This window comes from Sapajus apella, unplaced genomic scaffold (assembly GCF_009761245.1).
Source record: "Sapajus apella isolate SASKATOON/1434 unplaced genomic scaffold, GSC_monkey_1.0 scaffold46, whole genome shotgun sequence".
Classification (NCBI taxonomy): Eukaryota; Metazoa; Chordata; class Mammalia; order Primates; family Cebidae; genus Sapajus; species Sapajus apella.
In genome coordinates this window covers 18,655,075-18,678,812 of record NW_022436986.1, presented here as the reverse complement: position 1 = coordinate 18,678,812, position 23,738 = coordinate 18,655,075, and the positions used below count along the sequence as shown (strand labels likewise).

Sequence of the window (23,738 nt, the reverse complement as noted above, 5' to 3'; positions counted from 1 at the left end):
AAGTTTTTAAAATCTACAGATTCCCATCAGCAGTCTAATGATACCTCTATGCTGAAAAATGATGCTTCTACGTTTTCAAGAATTATAAAATAGCATTTTCTCATATCTGACATGGGCAATGACTGGATTAGATACTTTCAGAGTTATCAAGTGACACTTGATTAAAAACTGAAATTCAGGCCAGGTGCAGTGGCTCATGCCTGTACTTCCAGCCAAGGCAGGAGGATCGTTTGAGCCCAGGGGTTTGAGACCAGCCTGTAAGACCCCGTTTCTACAAAAACAAAAAACAAAAAAACCCTGAAATTCAAGGAGTTTTAGCTGGTGGAATTTAGGTTAAGTATAACACACTATGTTAGCAAAGCTATGAAGTTAACTTAAGCAAGCAGACATTCTGTGTATTAGCATTTATATTATGAAAGACAAAATCAGAAGGACATTAAATATCGAATCAGACTTTCTACCATTAAACCCAAAACTAATCATCAGGTGTCAGTAGAACAATAATACAACAATAATTACAAATAAAGCTAATATTTATTAGATAATTCTTATTTGCCAAGCACTGTTCTAGGACTTGTCACACCAAGAATTCTAATTATTATCAATAATTCTAGTTTAAGTTAAATTCTAGTTTGGCTAGTTAAATTATTATCCTCGTTTTATAAATATAAATAAGTCACTTGCACAAAGTAAATGGCAGAGCCAATATTGGAAAGTAAGTCTTACTCTAGGGCCCATGCTCTTTTATTTAAACTACACAGCCACTGGTATTACAATAGCAGAAAGATACTGTCTCAAGTCTGCTTCCCTATAAATTAATGTTGTTAATTTTAACTTAACCTGGTTTAACAAATTCAAGCTGAATTTGTAAGTACATTTTGTATTTATAGCTATGTCAGAACTATAAATTTTATGTTTACATATATTTAAGTAACATTATACTAAAAATTATTTAAGCCATTAGGCATAAAGAAAGCCCATGAAAATACCTTTTCTTTCAAAAGTTTGAGAAAAATTTCTTTACAGGAAAAAAAAGTATGAAAGGATTACATCACTTTTCCAAAAGATGACAAAACCAATTAGTAGCAAAGTAACAGTGAATGCCTAGATTCCACCTGACTTCAGTTATGACAATCTACCCAACAATCCTTGTAGACTCTCTCTTTACAAGGTTCTGAACCTTTCAAAGAGTTTGTTGTTGCTGTGTTTTAATACCACTAGATCTCAACTGCTGATGTAAAACAAAATTGACATAAGAAGAAACAGAAAACTTAAGTAACTATGTACCTACAAAAGAAATTGACTTAAAAAACCTCCAAAAAGAAAGCTCAGGTGGTTTCACTGGTCAACTCTACCAAACATTCAAGGAAGAAATCACACAAAATTATGCAATATTTTCAAAAATATGGAGGAAAGAGAAAGCACTTCCTTCAACTTGTTTGAGGATGCCAGCATAACATTAATACCAAAACCTGACAAAGCCAATACAATAAGACAATTATAAATCAATATTCTTCATCAGTACTAATGTAAAAATCCTTTACAAAATATGAGCAAATGTAATCCAACATAGTAACAGTCTACAGGGAAAAAACCCACACAATCATTTTAATAGATGCAGGAAAAAGCATTTGACAAAATTATGTATCCATTTATAATGAAAACTCTTAGCAAACTAATAATAATGGTAGAGAATTTCCTCAAACCAATAAAGAGTATCTGTGAATAATCTATAGCTACTATCATATTTAATGTAAAAGACAATTATTTCCTTTTGATATTAGGAATAAGGCAAGAATGCCCACTTGTATCACTCTTATTCAACATTGTACTAGAGCTCCTTGCACTAAAATAATATAGTTGCGGGTGAGCGGAGGAGAAAAGGTAAAAAAATTGAAACAAAAGAATTAAACCTGATCCTATAATATATGTAAATAACATGGCTGTTTATGCAGAAATCACCAAAAATTCACAAAGCAACTGCTACAACTCATAATTGAATTTAGCAAATAACAGGATAGAAGATTAATACTAAAAGCTCAATTATTTTCTACATATTAGAGTAAAATATTTAAAGATTATATTTAAATAAATTCTACTTATAGTAGTCTCAAAATATATGTCAAGTAGTAATTCTTACAAAAGATGCCCCAGACTTCTATACTAAAAACAACAAAACAATGCTGAGAGAAATTAAACATGACCTAAATAAACAGAAAGATATATCATATTAGTGGACTGGAAGATTCAATATCATTAGGTTTGCAGTTATTTCCAAATTTATCTATAGGTTTGATGCAATTCCAATCATGAAGGTCTTGCAAGTCATGTTAAAGGCTTTAGTCTTTATTAAAGAGATAAAGTATTATATGGTTATAAGCAAAAAAGTAACTTTAGAATCATTATTCTGATTATAGTTTGAAGAGGTCAAGAGTGAGGCAAGAATCTAGTTAAGAGGTTTGATGCAGTCATTCAAGTAAAATATAATAATAATCTGGCTTGGACAGTGGTGGACAGATGAAGAGAATAGATCTGAAAACCAAGTAAGAAGTAGAAGATGAAAGATTGGATATGCTAAGTGGAAAGAAGGAAGTTATAGATTCCAACTTGAATATTGAGAAAAGGTTTCACTTATGCCATCTTACTCTGAGGGGTCTTTAACACACCAAATGGAGGGATCAAACAGACCACAGGATTTACAAGTCAGTATAAAGATACTGCCAGGCAAGGTGGCTCACACCTGTACCTGCAATCCTAGAACTTTGGGAGGTAGAGGCATGAAGATAACTTGCAGCCAAGAGTTGAAGGCCAGCCTGGGCCACATGGTAAGACCCTCATCTCTAGAAAAAAATTAAAAATTTAAAAAATTAGCCAGACATGATGATGCATGCCTGCAGTCCTAGCTCTTGGGAGGCTGAGTGATAAGGATCACTTGAGCCTAGTAGTTCAAGTTTAGAGTAAGCTATGATTGTACAACTGCACTCCAGCCTGGGCAACAAAGTGAGACCCTATCTCTAAAAAAAACTTAAAAACTAAAAATATATACATATATATAAAAGAAATTATGCTATAAATATTAAACATCTATGAGCATTTTTGCACCATCTTATCATAGATAATAAAAATTCGATATACAAAAACACACTGACAAAAGGCCCTGGGAACTCTCAGTTTGAAGAGTTTAAGTGCACGTAGGGATTATACTTCTTGACTTTCTCAGTAAGCTTATCCTCATGGGCGCTTAATCATAGGATGTTTGATCCTTCAGTCAAATCTGCTCAGAGGTTGAGAGATGTGCTACTGAGCCAACTGATGGCTAACTTTCCTGTATTTCAGAAGTTATTATTTTGTCCTATGTTTAATATGTCTTTCATCATTTATAAAGAAAGTTGAGATGAGGCTGGGTGCTATGGCTCACACCTGTATTCCCAATACTTTGGGAGGCTAAGGTGGGAGGAACACTTGAGCCCAGGAGTTCAAGACCAGCCTGGGCAACATAGTGAAACCTTGTCTCCAGAAAACAAACAAACAAACAAACAAAAAAAAAACACAACACACACACAACTATTTCATTCCCTTTCATCTTATCTTATACACACACACATAAAATTATATATATATACACACACATACGTGTGTGTGTGTGTGTGTGTGTGTGTGTGTGTGTGTAGATAGAGTTAAGATGAAAGGGAATTAAATGTTTGAGCTTAAACTGTGACTTAAAACACATTCATAAAGGCTAGGTGGGGCCGGGCGTGGTGGCTCACGCCTGTAATCCCAGCACTTTGGGAGGCCGAGGCGGGTGGATCACGAGGTCAAGAGGTCGAGACCATCCTGGTCAACATGGTGAAACCCCGTCTCTACTAAAAATACAAAAAATTAGCTGGGCATGGTGGCACGTGCCTGTAATCCCAGCTACTCAGGAGGCTGAGGCAGGAGAATTGCCTGAACCCAGGAGACGGAGGTTGCGGTGAGCCGAGATCGCGGCATTGCACTCCAGCCTGGGTAACAAGAGCGAAACTCCGTCTCAAAAAAAAAAAAAAAAGAAAAATGAATACAGAAGGAAGTCAGACCATTCGGTACAAAGCAGAGAATCAGCAACATTCTCCACCAACCTATGTAGATAAAAGCTTCTGGGTCTCTTCAAAGGGCCTCACTGTAAGAAGTTGCAAACATTCTGAATAGGTAAGGATCACACTAGGCTTTCTAGAATCTCAACTGCCTTCCCCTAAACTCAGACTGATGTGCATAAAACTTAAGAAATTCTGCCCACAGACTATTCTGGGTGTGTGTGAGCTACCCCCTCATGTGAGCTGGCACAGTGCAGGGGTGAAGAGCCTGAAGTCCACTGCCAGATGGCCTGGGTTTAAATCCTAGCTCTGGCCACTTGTTAGCTACGTGACCTTGGGCAAGTTATTTTACCTGTCACTTAGTCTCCTTATCTGTGAAATGACAATAATACTGACCTCATAGTGTTGTTATGAGCATTAAATGAACTTATATCTATAAAATGTGAAAAAAAAATCACTTGGTAATTGTTCACCTGAAATTAGGGGCTTTCTCCCCATTTTGGTGGTCTACCATGTAACTACAGAGAATAATACACAATACAGCACCATACACTCATAAAAGAGTGAGGCCTAGACAGAGAACATATACAATACAGCACGGTGTACTAGGCACAAATGAGGTTTTCATTTAACATTCTGATTTCTTAGACTAAAGTCACTCCTAAATTTAAAGCAGCATTATAAAACAAGGCTCATTTACCCAGACATCTCCGTCTCTGGGAGCCATGCAAATAGGCCCTTAGACCAGCTATATGATCTATTCTGCAGCTCTTTAAACCGTCAATCCCAGAGTTTATTTATTTTTGAGGCGGAGTCTCATTCTGTCACCCAGGCTGGAGTGCAATGGCACAATCTCAACTCACTGCAACCTCCGCCTCCTGGGTTCAAGCAATTCTCCTGCCTCAGACTCCTGAGTAACTGGGATTACAGGTGCCCACCACCATGACTGGCTAATTTTTGTATTTTTAGTTGAGATGGGGTTCCACCATGTTGGCCAGGCTGATCTCAAACTCCTGATCTCAGGTGATCTGCCCGCCTTGGCCTCCTAAAGTGCCGGAATTACAGGCGTGAGCCACCGAGCCCAGCCCGAGTTTAAGAGAAATCATATGGGCTTTTCAGTAGCATTTCTTTTCAGTAAGTATTGTATGACAGTGGGCCACTAGGCACTGGGAATACTGTTGTTAACAAGACAGTCATGAACTGTGCCCATATGGAGCTCATGGTAGCAAGGCAGGAGGAAGCAAAGAACTAATGATACAAGAAATAATTTTGCAGCAGTTCTACTAATAATTTTGCAAAGACAATATACTGAGTGCTAAGAGAGCAGAAAACCATAAAAAAACCTGTTCTATTCACAGAGTAAGCTCTGAAAAAGTGGTATTTAAGCAAAGAGCTGAAGAATTAGCAAGAATTCACAGATGAAGAAGGGATGGGACAGACAGAGAGAAAAGGTTTCTCCAGTCAAAAGGAAAAGCACAACTAACAATCCTAGGAAAGATTCTGGAAGTCTTTCATGATACCTATCAAATGTTATCCGTCGTTAGCAACTACCTTGCAACATTCTAGCGTCCCACATAGACTCAGGATAATAGATGCCATGATCTAAAGTAATTCTTACCCTGACCATTTGTACCATACTTCACCTATCCGCCTCCTAACAAATGCTGCTCACCAGCTCTTTGACAGATTGATCCAGTTTAAGTTCTAACTTGAAATATAGTTATGTGATGCAAACTAGTTATACCTTTGTTAAGAAAATTAATTTTTTTTATCCAAATTGTGTTTATTGAGATGGTTTCTCACTTATCTTGATTCAGAGTGCTTTCAGTGCTGCTTCCTCCTGAAAGAACATCCTACTATAAGCCATGATTTTTCTCCTGCAGGCTGGCGGAGGACAGTGGAGCAGCCAACACACAAAACTACCATTTGTGCATGGCTAAAGACCGTGGTGATTTTATAGCATCCTGGGCATTTCACATCCATGAAGTAGGAATTGAGGCTCTGTACCAGGGACTTCTTCTTGTGTTTCCTCTTCTCCTCTTCTGGAGAGGGATGAAGAAGATCCTTTGCGAGAGGCATGTTCTCGTGGGTAGGTCGTCACCGCCAGAAAGCGAAAATTAATTTTTAAAATAATTTTTAATATAATTTCTACTGTCATCAAAAACAAACCTTGATCTTAGTCAATAATTTGATACTGATACTGTATCAAAAATACAAGGCCCAATGTGGTGGCTCATGCATGTAATCTCAGCATTTTGGGAGGCCAAGGCAGGAGAATCACTTGAGGCCAGGAGTTTGAGATCAGCCTGAGTAACATAGTGAGACCCTTTCTCTATAAAACATTTAAAAAATTAACCAGAGGCAGTGGCACGAACCTGTAGTCCTAGCTACTTGAGAGGCTGAGGCAGGATAATTGCTTAAGCCTAGGAGTTTGAAGTTACAGTGCACTATGATCATACCATTGCACTACACCCTGGGTGACAGAGCAAGACCCTCTCTCTTTAAAAAAAAAAATAATAATAATACAGCTTCAAAAGTATCAGTGCAGGACAGGCCAAGGCAGAAGGATCATCTGAGGCCTAGAATTCAAGACCAGCCTAGGCAACACAGTAAGACCCTGTCTCAAAAAAAAAATCAGTGCAGATATCTAAAATACTTACTCATAAATATCTCAAAATTCCTAAGAACTTCCCCCAATTATTTATGTTTTTTAATTTCTACAATTTATAATAAGGTTATTACACACTATCAGAAAAGGATTAAAATGAATTGTAATGGCATTCCACTCACTAAAATTGTTCTACATGTGATGACTAGCAATATTATTCGATCACTTTTTAAAGTGGTTTTCCCATCAATGGGCGCGATTTGACATGATGATTCATACTTTATAGCCCACTCAAAGAAGTATAGTAAATAGAAAACCTAAATATTCTGTCTCAGAGTGAGTGATGTTTAACATTTTTAATTGCCTTTAACATAGCCGCATTCTCCTGATGGAATTTTCCAAGGCTTAAGAGTAACAGTGTCTCATGACAAAGGATCTGTCTCCGATGCTTGAAAATACAGCCTCACCTTGGTAAAGAAACTATAGGCAGGCTGATCCCAGATTTCAGAGAACAAAGTGAAATACATGTGCCTCCCCAGGATCCACTGGAACTGCCCTGGCCAAGGTCATCAATAACATCCCTATTAAGATATTTCATTGCCACTCTTCAGTCCCCTTCTCTGGGCTCCTCAGCAGCAATCACAGCTATTCTCTGTCCCCCTTGAAACCCTCTCTTTCCTTAGCTTCTATAATACTGCCTTTCCCTATTCTGCTATTAGTTTCCTTTGCTAGAGCACATCACTCTATTTTGACCTTTAAAACTAGAGTTTATTTCATGTGTTTTCTTCTCGTATTCTCACTAGATGATGCTCTCCTCCACCCCTACGGTTCTGGTTATCAGACAATATACAAATTAATATCTCAATAAATGGCATTAACATCCCTTCAAATGCTGAAGCCCAAATCCTGCAAATCACCCTTGACTCCAACACGTCCTTCACATGTCTACAAAGAAGAACCTGCAGGGCTGGTTTTCAAAACTACTATGTTTTACAAAGCTTCTTGTTTGCATTGCTGCTACACTTCTGAAGGGTGTAGAAAAAAAAAGAAACATTCAGACATGTACTTTATGCAGAGTGGGTGAACCTTAAATTAGCATTTTAAATGTGGTAATAAGTTAATATTATATAACACCTTGTACCCAAAGTGTTGTACCCAAGTTTTATATAATATATAAATTAATTCTTATATCTTCACTAGCTCTCAGGAAGGGAGGACAGGTCTTTCTTATTACTGTGAAATATCTGCTCATGGGAATGAGATCTGAAGCTACGGTGTACATCATTTTAATAGCCCCTCCATTCTGACTCTTATTTTTAGGTATGTGGATGGTGAGTGCTGAAAGTGGTATAATTGTTCCAGATGAGATGGTGACTCAGTGACAATGTTGGGAATGTGAGTAACCTATATTTATTCATTAAATGAAATATTTTAGAAACTCGAAATAGGCTTAACAGACATCAAGATGACTTGAATTTCAGGTCACTGGTCATAGGACTAAGCCTCCCAATTTGAAGCCACAGCACTCATTCTAGAAAATATTCAAAGAAGGAGAGAAATTATTTTCCTGAGAAATGCAAAAAAGAATTAACAAACTGACATGGTTTTGGCTGGGTGTTATGGTCCCTTTGCAAAAGCACAAAAATGTCCTCACCTCTTCCCATATATTTCTAGAATGTTTATTCTGACTCAATCTACTTGTCTATTTTACAATTAATACACCATTTAAAATTACTGTAGCTCAATATGTTTTTATATTCAAGAAGGCAAATCCCTTCTCATTATTCTTATTTTTCAAAACAGTTTTCTAATTCCCAACTTTTATGTAAAGCATCCAGTATGCCATATCATATTAAATATGATATTAGGTATTTATTCCTAAAAAAATTTATTATACTATGTTAAAAATGTTTTCTGTGTTTCTTAGCTGGAAAAGCTGTTGAATTTTATCAAGTATTTAGTCCACTATAAACATGATAGTTTTGTTTTTCATGTCATAAGTTACATTTACAGATTCCTCAGTGTTGACCTACCTCGGATTCCTATGGCTACTTCTCAATTTCTGTCAATGACTCATCACTCTCACTTGGATCTTTAAAACTAAGTTCATCAGTGGTCCTGGCACTCCATTTCTCATGGTGCTGTCTCAAGAGATGATGCTTTCATCCACCTCTGTGAATCTGGTAAGCTGAGATATATGCCCTAATGTTTCCCTAATTAATATCTCAGTAGTTGGCAGAGACATCTTCCTGGCTGCTGAGGTCTGAATCCCAGAATTAGATTTCTAAATATTTTTAGGATTTGAGGGATCATTATGCAAACACACCGCTTAGGGGCTGGACAGATGTGTGCCAGTGCCAGGCATCTTTCTGCTCTGTGATCCTTTTCTAAGCCCTGAATGCAGACTATAGGAGAGTAGATATTTTGCCCAGCACTGTGTCTTCAGCACCTCTAACAAAACCTAACACAGAGAAGGCATTCAAGAAGCACTGAACAGGGCTGGGTGCGGTGATTCCTGTAATCCCAACACTCTGACAGGCCAAGGAGGGAGGATTGCTTGAGTCTGAGTGTTTAAGATCAGCCTAGACCCTCCCTGTCTATAAAAGATGGAAAAAATTAGCTTTGTGTGGTGGTACATGCCATTAGTACCAGCTACTCAGGAGGGTGAGGTGGGAGGATCACTCGCGCCTTGGAGGTCGGGGCTGCAATGAGCCATGATTTCATCACTGTCTCAAAAACCAAAAACCAGAAACACTGAATGAATACTGAAGGAACAAATTCAATTGAGTTCTCATGAACTCCGATTTGAAATATGTCTACCCACCTGTTTTGTCCATCTGTCAGCTCAACCTTCTCTTTAGCACTGTGTCTCACGGCCCTACTACCCCCTGCCCAATCTGACAAGAATAGAGGGCACTCCTGCCTATTCAGGATTACATGAAGCACAGGAATTAATCAGAGAGGGAAGGGCGTCAACAATCCAACTGCAACATTCACTAGATTCATATCTTTCAAAAGTACACATCATTACTGAAAACTGACTCAGAAAGCCTGCTACAATCTTTTGCCTAGTGGGCTGGACTCAGTGGCTCACACCTGTAATCCCAGCATTTTGGGGGCCTGAGGCACTGCTTGAGGACAAGAGTTGAAGAACAGCCTGGGCAATACAGTAAGACCCTATCTCTACAAGAAAATATAAATAATTTTTTAAAAGAAGCCTGAGTGAAGAGAGGGCTGTACTATATACAATCTACAACAAAATTGGAGAGCAAAACCTGTGACTTAAGTAGGAGTTATGTGAATAGAAGAATGCATGTATATTTGGTAGCAAAATTTTCAAAACCTAACCACGTTCCCCTCAAAGAACTCAGCCAGTAGAGCTACCTGTGTGCAGGCAGCAGACTTTGCCCTGGGTATGGAGGAGTGGTAGAGAGAAACCAAGAGCTGGGTCAACCTTGCAGGTGACAGGGACAGAAATCCAAAGGCAGCTGAGGTCTACTTAAGGGAGATACAAGATGCCATGCAGTGTTTTAAATTTCATTTGGTGCTATGGTTTGAATGTACCCCCTTCAAAATTCATGTCGAAACTAATCCCCATTGTGGTTTTAAGAAGTGAAGACTTTTTTTTTTTTTTTTTTTTGAGATGGAGTTTCACTCTTCTCCCCCAGGCTGGAGTGTGCAATGGTACAATCTCAGCTCACTGCAACCTCTGCTTCCCGGGTTCAAGTGATTCTCTTGCCTCAGCCTCCAGAGGCAAGAGGGATTACAGGCATGCGCCACCATGCCCAGTTAATATTTATATTTTTAGTAGAGACAGAGTTTCACCATGTTGGCCAGGCTAGTCTTGAACTCCTGATCTGAAGTGATCCATCCACCTTGGCCTCCCAAAGTGCTAGGATTACAGGTGTGAGCCACCGCGCCCGGCCAAGAAGTGAAGGCTTTTGGGAAGCAATTAATAGAATGAATAGATTAGTGCCTTACAAAAGAGCCTGAGGAAACTAGCTTAGGTCCTTCTGCTATTGGTTCCCTTTCTGCCCCTTCTGCTCCTCCTCCTTCTTCCATGCAAGCATACCACTGTGAGAAGACAAGAAGATGCCATCCATGGAGCAGGCCCTTACAAGGCACCGAACATGCTGGAACTCTGATCTTGGACTTCCCAGCTTCCAGAGATGTGAGAACTAAATTTTGGTTCTTCATAAATTACGCAGTCTCAGATATTTTGTTTTAGCAGCACAAAGGAGCTGAGACACCTGGCTTCCAAGAGGCATTTGTCAAGGTCGGAGGGCGAACACCATGATCACCCACTCTGTGTGGTGCAGTGCCTCAGTCTGACTTGTTCCTCAACTCTCCCACTTGCCTGGCCTCTGCTCATGTGATCTCAGGAATGTCTACAGCAACTAAAACTGTAAATGAGGTCACTCACTCTTAATGAGATGCTCCTTCAAAATGCTGCCTGGAGGTAGGCTCTAAGACAGATGCTTTGTGCCAGGAGATGGAACAAGCAACCACGGCTACCACCTCCAAACCAGGCCTTACTGCTCCAGTTTTGGGGATGGTCTATGTTCCTTTTGGAAGAACTCACCCACTAACTTTTCTGGGAGGGATGAAGTTAGGGCAGAAGACTTTTCTTCAGCTTGTGTTAGGTGCTCAGCACTAATTAGCTTTCTGTGTCATCAGAATCTGATTCAATCTTTTTCCCTTCTTACAGTGTTTCTGTTTTTAGCTTTTTGAAGTCCTCCTTTCTTGTTTTCCAGAGGTCTCACAGATTTTAATTCTTTTTTTCTTAGTTTTGGTTTCACTTTTTAAAAAAGCCTTCACTTCTTGAAACCACAATGGGGATTAGTTTCGACATGATTTTTGGACGGGATATACTCAAACCATAGCACCAAGTGAAGTTTAAAATACTGCATGGTTTGGGTTTTAAGGCCGTTGGGTTCAGCTGACTAAGAGCCAATGTATACACTGCAGTAGTGGCTCCAAATCAGGCTGTGCGGTGAAATCACCTAGGGTTCTTGTTAGAAAACACAGGACCCATTTCTTAGCTAAACAAGACAGATTCGGATTCACTGACCAAGAGGTTGGGTTTGGGAATCTGCGTTTTTATCTAGTATTTGCAGCCAATATAAGAATGTGCATTTGAGAACCATGGTTCTACATAGCTTTTAATGATGAATATATTGTAATTAACCAAGCCTTTACTTTTGGACATTCTGTTGAGCTCTACTATAATTATTAACTAAAGTAAGTGCTTTAATGAGTATCTTTTTATATTCACCTCTTTTACATACCTCTATGTCATTTTGATAAATGCCCAGACATAGAATCAAAAGAAGAAATCTCTATAGTTCTCTTGGTCAAATTGCCTTCAAGCTAGGATCGTCTGCAAACTGATCCCACTTGCAGTACATGATACCATCTATTTCCTACCTCTCTGCCTACGTTTGATCGCATATTTTTTAATCTTTGCTAGTTTTAGAGGTGACATTATATCTTATTGTTAAACTACTTTATAACTGTAAACCTATTTATTCATTAAGTATTTCTTGAGCACTTATCAGGCCTTGTGAATAATGCGAGCAAAAAATTAACATGGTTCTTACTCTCACTTATACAGATAGTATCTGATCAATAATCAAACAAATAAACCTAGTTAATGGTACTTATTATCAACACTGTGATAAGTGATGTCATTAGATCTTATAAAGCAGAGATCTGACCTATTTAGAAATGTCTGCAAAGGCTCCCCTGAGAAATTAACAATAAAGGTAACAGTACACAGTCATATAATGTAGCACTTACTGTGTTGTTCCAAGCTCTGTTCTAAGCACATCAGAAATATTAACATATTGGACTTATAAGGTGGTACTATTATTATCTCCATAAGAAAACTGAGTTGGAAAGTTTAACAAACGTGTCCAATGTCACAAAGCTAGCAAATAAAGGAATCAGGATCAGGTGCAGTGGCTTACACCTGTCATCTCAGCACATTGAGGAAGGAGTTTGATCAAGATCAGCCTAGGCAACACGGCAAAACCCCATCTCTACAAAAAAAAATGTAAACATTAGCTGAGTGGGATGGCATGCACCTGTAGTTCCAGCTACTTAAGAGGCTGAAGGCAGGAGGATCGCTCGAGCCCAGAGGTCAAGGACACAGTGAGCCATGATGACATACATCACTGCACTCCAGCCTGGGTGACAGAGTGAGATCCTATCTAAAAGAAAGAAAAGAAAGGAAAGGTAAGGGGGTGCAGAAGGGATGGCAGGGGATGGGGGAAGGAATCAAGATTCAAACCAAAGTGATCTAACCTGGAGTCAGTACTACTAACCACTGCCATCTCTCAAGTGACGTTCCTGAACCTTGTACTCGCACCAGGCTCAGTGCTCTCCACTTTTCTCCATTAGAAAGGGATGATGTGCTGCACTGCTCCAAAGAAATGGCACACAGCTCCATGCCAACTTGGAGCTAAAGGTTGTTGAAGATGATCACGAATGAATATCTCCTCCCTCTTGCCTCCTGAGCTGTAGTCAATGTTCCACCCTACACATGCAGCCTCAGAGTATCCGACAAAGGCACCAGAGAGGGAAGGAGGAGGGTTTTCCTTGTTTTTCAGTTAGTAATCCCAAATTCACCTATGTTGATGATTTCTTGCTAATCATCTCTGTGTTATAACATATTTGAACATTAAGCATCACTGTTTCATGAAGATGTGAGGAAAAAATATCCACCAATTTCAGTTTTTAAACCTCTCAAGTGAACCTCCCTGGCACGGGCCTGGTTCCCACAGGCTGGCAGTCTATTTTTCTATTTATAGTTAACACATTAGGCCTGTGAACACTGAGAGTGGATTATTATGAACACGGTGTAAGCTGACTGGGCATTAGAAATGAGAACTCTAAAGGCTTAAAAACAAAGATCCTTAATCCTCTGTCAGTCCACCAAACTTTTTGAGAGTTTAAAGTATAACAACTGAAAGCAGCATGTTCCAGAGATTTCTGTGAGGAACATTTACTTACTTTGGGCCCTGGACAAGCAAGTAAACTAAATTCTCTAACAGACTGAAGTACAGGGATCCTTCGTGGTCCAGATCCTCACTAACCATGACCTTATAATCATGAGACAAACGCTGTCACACACACAAAAATATTCACCAATGAGCTGACCAGTCCCCACTCAAACTACTCACCTATCTACTTCTGGGAACCTGTTTATGTCACTCTGATTTTTAGATGCTGCAAACATGAAACTATACAAGTAGGACGAACAGAAACTGAAATTACAACCTAGCAAAGATGTAGGATTTGAACAAGGCACTTAACAATGCTAGAGAATGGCTTTAATCACAAGCAAAGCCATTTCAACAAAGGAATGTCTGGCAGAGTTAGACCAGATACAATTAGAGCAGAGAGCAACTGTGGAGAATTCTCAAGGATGATACAATAGGTACTTCAAAAGAGAATGAATTAACTCTCTAAGAACTAAGAGGCCCCTGGGAAAACTAAAGAAGTCAAGGGACATTTCTGAACAAAAATCCCTCTCTTCTTGACCTGGTAAAGGATACAGTATTATATTCTTACGTAATTTTTTGCAGAAAAACTATGTCCCCAAAATGAGTACTCAAGTCACTTCTTTTTCATTTTAAGGATTAGCAGTTTCAATTATGTACGTTTTGTTGAATAAAAGATTTTTTAAAAACACTTTTACCATCTTCAGTTTATTTTTTCAAATTAAAGCTTATGCTATATCAACATTAAACAGAAATAAAATTCTGATACAGGCTAACAACATGGATGAAACTTAAAAGACATTATACTAAGTGCAAGAAGATAGTTAAAAAGACAAACGTTGTATGATTCCACTTACATATGAGGTACCTGGGATGGCCTAATTCAAAGAGACAGGGAGTAGAACAGTGGTTACCTGGAGCTGGTGGATCAGGGAATGGGGAGTTATTTTTTAATAATGCATCAAATTTTCAGTTTGGTAATAATGACAAAGTTCTGGAGATGGATGTTAATGATTGTTACATAACAATGTGAATGAATTTAATGCTACTGACCTTCACAGTTAAAACCCTAACATCTAACTTTTACATTATATATATTTTACGCAATTTCTAAAAACTCAAAGTAAAGCAGGAAAAAAAAACTGTAACCTCCCAAACTTTAAAAAAAAAAAAAAAAAAAGGCGATGCAGTAAAGGGTTAATTCAGCACTTCAGGGTTGCTCAAACTCCATTCATTCTAGGAAAGGAGGACTGGCCCATGATAGCCTTCTGAGAGAGAGAAACTCGAGTTTGAGGAATATCTTCCTCTTAAGAGTATTTTGCCAGTAGCCTTAAGCCACACTGTATCTGTCTGACTTCTGAGGAGCTGGAGACTGAGCAGCTAAGGTCAGTCGCACAGGCTCACACAGGTGATACAAGTTTACATGACTGACAAATAAAAACCCTGGACACCAGGGTCAGATGAGCTTCCCTGGTTGGTAATACTTCACGTTTTGTCACACACTGTCGTTGGGAGAATTATTCCTCATGGGACTCAACTGGGAGGGCCTACATGGAATCTGATGCCTGGTTCCTCCAGGACTTCATCCATCTTCCTTTTCCCTGTGCTGATTTTAATCTGTCTTCTTTCGCTGTAATAACAGTAACTGTGAGCATAACAGCTTTCTGAGTTCTGTGAGTCCTTTTAGTGAATCACTGAGCCTGCGGGTGGTCTTAAGGACCTCAACACAAAGCCCCAATCAAGTTCCCTCATTCTCTATGATAAAATTTGTATCCCTACTTTAAGTAGGTTCACTTTAAATGCCCCTTCAGTAACAGAATGTGTCAGGTACACATTGAAACCGTACCAGTTACCCTCCCTGACAAAGACTCATCAGTGATCCTCACTAGATGGGAAACCCAGAGTTCAGACTTGCTAGAATAGTTGTTCTCAGCTGCGGTGCTTTACCATCGGTGTCTGCTGATACACTCAGAATGGTTACTAGTTACAATGCATCCATGTATGAACAGTTTACTTGTCAACAGATTTACCTCACACTCTCCATCAAAGGCCCCAAAGGGCCAAAGAGAAGACATTCCAAATTATCAACATGGCTCTGAGGCCTCTAAATCTGAACATTGCCAGGCTTACTTCTCAAGCCTAATTCTTTCCCATTCAAACACTGAGCTCCAGCCACATTAAACTCAGCTGGGTTAGCCAAATCATGGTATCTCAACTCTAGCAGATCTTTGCAAATGCTGCCATTCTTTGGCTGGCTAAACACGTTTCTACCCAATCTTTACAACCTGATTTACAGCAGGACTTCTCACCCTCAGAACTATCAAATTGGTGAGCTAGATAATTCTTTGTTGTGGGAGGCTGTCTTGTGCACTGTAATATGTTTTGTAGCATCCCTACCCACTAGATGCCAGTAACACACACCCACCTCCAAGTCGTGACAACCAAAAATGTCTCCAGACATTGTCAAATGCCTCCTCCCTTTTCATTCCCATTTGAGAACCACTGACTTAGACTCAGATCTGAAGCTCCTCCCCTCACTCCACCCAAGCCTTGGTTCACTGCTTTCCTGGAACTCTATGTTACCCTACTTAAACGTCTACCCGTACCAGAGTATTAGCTCCTTCAGCAGAAGGCTGATGGTTTTATTAATCAGCAGGCTTTCAGCTCCTAGCCCAGTTTCCAGCACATACTGAGGCCTCAATAAATACCTGTAGACTGGCTGAATGAATAGAACAAATCAGTGTTGAAACTCTATGAAGAAAACAATGAATGAAGGCAAGAAAGTGGGAAGTTAAGGATACACAGAGAACAGTGAACACTTTCATTTTCTTGAGATTAGAATAGGCTAAGTAGCAAGAAAAAAGTTATGAAAAATAGTTGTATAATAGCATGGAGAGTCATAAAGCCCAAGCTAAATTAATCTGAACTTTATTGAGAAAGAGAAATCAGGATATGGAAGCAGATGTTTGTTACAGTCCTTTCCCCAATGCCATTACTGGGTTTATATATTTGGCAGGCAATATAAAGGTGTATATGTAGTTACCATCTTGAATGAAATCTTTTTCTTCACATGTCAGAAAACTAAATACTATATAATCTGGCCATCCAGATATTTGCTATTATGTTTATATTAGCTTTCTAGAGCTGCCATAACAAACTACCACAGACAGGATTCCTTAAGTAACAAGAAGTTATCTTTTCACAGCTATGAATGCTAAAGGACAGACAGCAAGATGTCAGTAGGACTGCGTTATCCGAAGGCTTCTCTCCTTAGTTCCTAGATGACTGTCTTCTTCTGGTGTCTTCACATGGTCTTCCCTCTGTGCCTGTACAAATCTCTATCCAAATTTCCACTTCTTATAAGGACACCAGTCACATTGATTAGGGCCCAGCCTAAAGACCTCATTTTAACTTAATTACTTTTTTAAAGACCTTATCTCTAACTACAATTCCATTCTAGGGTACTGGGGGTAAGGACTTTAGCATGTGAATTTGAGGGAGGAGGTACACAACCCTTAGCAATGCTGGGAAATATTTGGAAAAACAAGATGCTGAAGTCATTCATTTATTCCAAAAACATTATAAGACTACTACGTAGCAAATACTATGCCAAGGCACTAGAGTCAATGTTACCCTAAAGATACATTCCTTGTCCTCACAGAGCTTGTAACCTAGTAGCTCAAAAATCTAAACAAAACAAGTAAGAACAATACAGCCTGATTTGGACTATGTTGACAAAAAGAGTCAAACTATGTACAATGTTTGGAGAGATTTACTCTGAGCCAAATATGAGTGACAATGGCCCATGACACAGCCCCAAGAGATCCTAAGAATTTGCCCAAGGTGGTCAGGCTACAGCTTGGTTTCACACATTTTAGGGAGGCATAAGACACCAACCAATCCACATAATATGTATACTGATTTGGTTCAGAAAGGCAGGACACCTCAAAGAGGGGGCTTCCAGGTCATAGGTGAATTCAAAGATTTTCTGACTGGTCAGGCGTAGTGGCTAACACTTGTAATCCCAACACTTTGGGAGGCCAACTAGGGCAGACTGCCTGAGTTCAGGAGTTCAAGACCAGCCTGGGCAACATAGTGAAACCTCATCTCTACAAAAAAATTAGCTGGGTGTGGTGGCACTTGCCTGTAGTCCCACCTACTTAGGGGGTTGGGGTGGGAGGATTGCTTGAGCCCAGGAAGTTGAGGATGCAGTGAGCCAAGATGGTGCCATTCCAGCCTGGGTGACAGAGTGAGACTTTATCTCTTTTTTTTTCTGACTAGCAGACTGGCAACTGGTTGAAAGAGTTAAGTTATCATCTACAGACCTGGAATCAATAGAAATAAGTATCTGGGTTAAGATAAGAGGTCCTAAAGCTCAAGGTTTTTATACTGCAGATGAATCCTCCACGTAGCAGGCTTCAGAGAAAATAGATTGTAAATGTTTCTTACTCAAGCTCAAAAAGGTGCCAGAGACTCTTAGTTAATTCTCTCCTGGACCAGGGAAAGAGAAGGAATTTTCTACAGAATGTAGATCTTCCCCATAAGAGACAGTTTTAGGCCGGGCGCAGTGGCTCAAGCCTGTAATCCCAACACTTTGGGAGGCCGAGGCGGGTGGATCACGAGGTCAAGAGATCGAGACCATCCTGGTCAACATGGTGAAACGCCGTCTCTACCAAAAATACAAAAAATTAGCTGGGCATGGTGGTGTGTGCCTGTAATCCCAGCTACTCAGGAGGCTGAGGCAGGAGAATTGCCTGAACCCAGGAGGCGGAGGTTGCGGTGAGCTGAGATCGCGCCATTGCACTCCAGCCTGGGTAACATGAGTGAAACTCCGTCTCAAAAAAAAAAAAAAAAAAAAAAAAAAAAAAAGAGACAGTTTTACAGGGTAATTTCAAAATATGTCAAAGAAATATGTTTTGGGGTAAAATACATCAATTTCTTTCAGGACCTGCTGTCATGTTGGTATTTTATTGCTACAAAGAGTCTGTCTGGTCAGTCTTAAGGTCTCTATTTTCATGTTAATGTTCGCCAGTTGTGTCTGAATTCCACAGGGACAAGGGTATAATGAAGCATGTCTGACTCCCCCACTCCCCAGCATGGACTGAACTAGTTTTTCAGGTTAACTTTGGAATGCCCTTGTCCCAGAAAAGGGGTTTGTTCAGTTGGTTGGGGAGACTTAGAATTTTTTTTTTTTTTTTTTTTTTTTTTTTTGAGGAAAAGTCTTGCTCTGTCACCCAGGTTGGAGTGGCATGATTGCGGCTCATTGTAACCTCCAACTCCTGGGTCCAAGCCTCCTAGGATCTCAGCCTCCCAAGAAGCTGGGACCACAGGTACGCAACCCACTCCTAGCTAATATTTTGGTATTTTTAGTAGAGATGGGGTTTCGCCATGTTGGCCAGGCTGGTCACAAACTCCTGACCTCAGGTGATCTACCCAACTTGGCCTCTCAAAATGTTGGGATTAAAGGAGTGAGCCACCGCTCCAGGCGAGGGAGTGGTGGCATGGTACCTGTGGTCCCAGCTACTCCAGAGGCTGAGGCAGGAGAATTGCTTGAACCCAGGAGGCATAGGTTGCAGATTGCATCACTGCACCCCAGCTTGGGCAACAGAGCAAAACTTTGTCTCAAAAAGAAAAAAGAAAGTATTTCTAGTTTACAACTCTGATGGGAAAGCTCAGGGTGTCAAGGAGCATACAGAGCCAGTAGCTAACATAGTTCCCAATGAGTCAGAGAGTGCTTCCTAATGAAAAGACAAGTTCACACCTGAAGGATATCCATGATTAAATTATACAAGGCAGAGAGAATGAGAGTATTTCAGGTAAGAGAGGGTGTGAAACTCTGAGAAACATAAAATTCAGTATAGCAGAAGCATATAACGGACAGCCATCAGAATGCTTGTTCAATTCAAACTATATTCCTTTCTGTCACAGGGCAAACCTCAAAACTGGGGTTCAGTTTGGGAGGCCACATGGGCTCATGGCTTCATTCAGGAAGGAATTCAAGAGCCAGCAGACAGAGTAAAGTGAAAGCAAGTTTATTAAAAAAGCACTGAACTCCAGACTGTCTCAAAAAAAAAAAAAAAAAAAAAAAAAGGGCAAAAGAATAAAAGAGTGGCAACTGCATAGAAAGAGCGGCCCTGATGGCTGCTCATTGGCTATTTTTACGATTTTTCTTAATCACATGCTAAATAAGGGGTGGTTTATTCAGAAGTTTTCTAGGAAAGAAGCAGGGAATTCTAGAAACTAAGGGTTCCTCCCCCTTTCAGACCATATATGGTAGCTTCCCTACATTACCATGGCAACTGTAAACTGTCAAGAGTGCTGGTGGGAGTTTCTCTAGCATGTAAATGTATTATAATTAGCATATAATGAACAATGAAGACAACCAGAGGTCACTATCATCGTCAACTCGGTTTTGGCCAGCTTCTTTACCTACCCTTTTTATTGGTGGGGACTTTATGACCTGTATCGTGTGAAGCCAGTGCTGCAGAACTCCTACCTCATTTCTAGGTCATCAATATCACACAAATCTGCCAGCCTCAAAATAGTATAAATTTGGCTAACTCAAGGACACTCTACTACTAGGTGCTCTAAAATGCCTTTATTTAAGACCAGGAGAGACTCACAAAGCACCTGACAAGTTTATGTATCTCATACATCAGTAATATCCAAATCAATAAAGGCCAACATCCAAGAATGGCAGCCATTATTCTCTGCAATTCACTTAAAAAAACAACAACCGTGTATCACTAATGAAACATTTATCTGAAACTGATGAATCCTAAGACAAATATTTCATGAATACGGGACCTAAAACGAAACAAACACAAAACAACAAAAGTGCTAACCAGATGGAAGTCTACATTTCCAGTTCATCTACCTAATCCTACCTAAGTAGGAAAACAACTTTCTGGCAGATAGCACGAATCCTAAGTGTTAAAATGACATGTTTTAAGGAATGAGAGCATTTCCATTTACATGTATTTTTCTGCTGCTAAATAAGTGGTAAATGTCAAGTCAGACATAAACGTATCATTTCATATGTTCCAAAAAAGTACAAAAATATATTTTAATAGAATGGCATAGAACAAGAAAAGCTACACTCTGATTTGACAGTTTCTTCCTTTCCAGTCTTTTCCCATTGTCCCTCAATATGATTTAAATTCTGACCTCACTAGAAATAACCTAAGTTCATACATAAGCAAAGCAATTTACCATGCAGTCAAAAGGTTAACATAGGTACTGCTGGGGAACCTAAATGACACCAATGACCCACACTGTTGAACTCCAAGATCATCAGGTAACAACCATTTCTGTGAGCATGCACACTTCTTATTTTCTGCAAAACAAGCAGATTTGGGAGCATTAATGGAGGGCAACAGTAGACCAGAAAAACTAAGGATAAAGCTGAAAAGGTCATGATGATTCTGGAAGACTCTGAATTAGCAAATGTCCAGTATCAACAGTCCTTGAGGTTTTATAAGTACCTCAAGAGTCTGAGCCCTCACATTAATGAACTGAATCCTAAGCGGAGTTTTTGATAGCTGGGCCACTCAGGATTTCAGAAACATTAAATTTAAAAATAAGAATAATATGCTGGTATAGTGTGGAAAGTTAAAATTTTTAAAAAGGATTAAAAATTCGATAGCAATTGGGTAAAGTTTCTTTTTCTAAGATGAAGTTTCACTGCTTTTAAAAGTAAACTGTTTCTTTTGAAAAGGTTTCCAGGCAAAAATAAGGGTAGCACACCCTCTACATTTCCTTGGTCAGCTGCTTTCCTATATAGCAGTCTCCTGTATACTGAAAGCCAACATGTGGAAATGTAGAAATTGCAGAGTTTAAAAACACTTAAGAAAATTAGCCATTTCCCCTGACCTTTACTCTTCCCAGGATGGTGGAGTAGATTACAAAACTCTGACTTTTAATGAGCTTAACTGGGATTCAGCAGCTACGGACTGCCCACTACACAGTCACATGACTTTGAGCAAGTCCCTTCACCAGTCTTGATTCATTTATTTATTTATTCATAACTGAACCATTAACTGAACACCTATTCTCCTCTAAGCACTGTGCTGTGTCAGAAACATAGCATTAAATAAGATAGATGTGGTCCCCAAACCCACTGAGTTTAAAGTCTAGCTAGAAATGCCTACAATTAAGCAAGCAATTACAAAATAGCATGGTATGAGTTACAGTGAGAAAGTAATTAGAACTCTGAGTTTTTCATAAGTAAAACAAAAGGGTTCAAGAGTGGTCTTGCAGGGCCCTCTCAGCTCTGACATGCACTTCAAGTCTAACAGCAAAGAAAAAGTTTTAAACTTTTAAAATCATTAAACATTTTCCCTCCACTTTATAGCAAAGAAGGTTACAGATAAGAAGAGGGCTAAAAAATGAATCTAGTATTCTGTGAAACTGTGAGGAAAGAGGATTTTAGTGCACAAAGGTTGGATATAGAGGGAAAAGGACATCTTCATTAGGACAACAGAGACATAGACAAGGCTTACCATTCACATCCTTTAGTTAATGGGCAAAACAGCAGTACAAATACAAGGAAAACAGATAGTCCCATGAGACATTTCATGTATGTATTCATTAAAAATAAACTTTAGGCATCTTCTATGTACAATAAATTTTGTGCTAGATGCAATAGCACAGCAAATATAAATTAGACATGGGTATTGACTTTAAGAAGCTCAGAAGCTCAAGGGTAAAGTTAATGATAAATTTAAGCATTTTACAAAATCCTTTGTACAAAACTCAGAAAATTAGTACCCCACACAAAACACCATATAACCAAGGTGTTCGCAAAATCTGGCCCGCTCAGCATCGATTTACACTTAATGGTTAATTTTTTGCTCAGGGATACATGTGAAGTTGATGGTTACTTCTGAGTGCCTATAAAATGTTAAGTCCAAATATTCTAATAATATTTGAACTTTTGTTCTTTCCAAAAAATGTGCACCTACAATGTGTTTTGCTGCTGCTTTTTTAAAAAAACAACAAAAAAAATAGGCTAAGAAATGTGGGTTGTTACTGGCAGGAAGTCTCTGGGTGAGCACTATTCAAGCTGCCCAGAGCTTCGATCTGCTTAAGATAGATCCAGGTCATGAAGAATGCTTGATTTATGAGATCTGTGGGTAGCAAACTGTCTACAGCCTCAGAATTTCCTTTCTGTAACACCAAAACAAAATGAAGTGAAAAACTCCCGAAGTAAGCCACGTTATTTTCCAGTTTCCCTCTATTATGAGTAAACTTAAACTCGTATCATCTTGCAGATAGTAACTACACTAAACACTTCAGCCCCAAAATACTGCCTGGCATACCAAACTCATCAGCCTGAGCACTATATTTAAATCTCATGCAGTGGCTTGCAAGCCTTCCTTCTAATAAGAACCTTTATTTCTTTAGTGTTATTAATCAGTCTTTTCTGAACACTCAGATAGCTCAGCTGTTTTCAATATTCTCTCTTTCTGTCTTGGTTTTCCCAGGGCAGATGCTGTAATAAATAATGGTTCATCTCATGCAGAAAGAGAGGGCTCGAAACTAATTTGCCAAGAACTATTCACCAGGAGCCAATTCATAAACAGATCAATTCACTGAAGATACCAAATTTAAACTTTTTCACTTTTTGAAGATTTCAGTGAAATTTTAGTGGAATGATTTATACTCTGCTTCATAGCAGAATTTTAAGAATTATTTAATTTGTAAAATGTACAGAGTTGTAGAGTAGTTTAGTCATCATATGAATATATTCTTCGCAAATATATTCAGTAAATGTGAATATATTTTTTATAATGATTATATTCATGAATATATCCTCTTTATGAATATATTCATGAATATATTCTGCTTTACCCTATTGGGAAAACTTTTTAATACAGTTTAAAATTAATGAACATGAATATATTCATGAACATTTTCATAAGTTTATATTCTTATTCATGAGCTATGTTCTTGACCATATTGGGACATTTTTGAACCTGGTTTAAAATTTAATAAAGATCAATATATTCATTAAGAACATATTCATATTTTCATCAGCATATATTCATATTCATG

The 23,738-nt window shown here is 38.9% G+C and overlaps 2 protein-coding genes across 3 annotated transcripts in view; both read right to left on the bottom strand.

Moving 5' to 3' along the window:
- The window catches only part of KIAA1958 (KIAA1958 ortholog), a 171,645-nt gene that overhangs the window by 89,694 nt on the left and 58,213 nt on the right, over nt 1-23,738 (bottom strand). The gene's annotated exons all lie outside the window — the stretch shown is intronic.
- Nucleotides 5,090-6,362, bottom strand: LOC116524863 (40S ribosomal protein S27-like). The gene has a single exon (XM_032240372.1). It carries the CDS (start codon nt 6,147-6,149, stop codon nt 5,895-5,897), a length of 255 nt encoding a protein of 84 aa, XP_032096263.1. The 5' UTR covers nt 6,150-6,362; the 3' UTR covers nt 5,090-5,894.

What these genes read in the sequence shown, in the direction of transcription:
- LOC116524863 (XM_032240372.1), bottom strand. Translation starts at nt 6,149, where the DNA reads ATGCCTCTCGCAAAGGATCTTCTTCATCCCTCTCCAGAAGAGGAGAAG.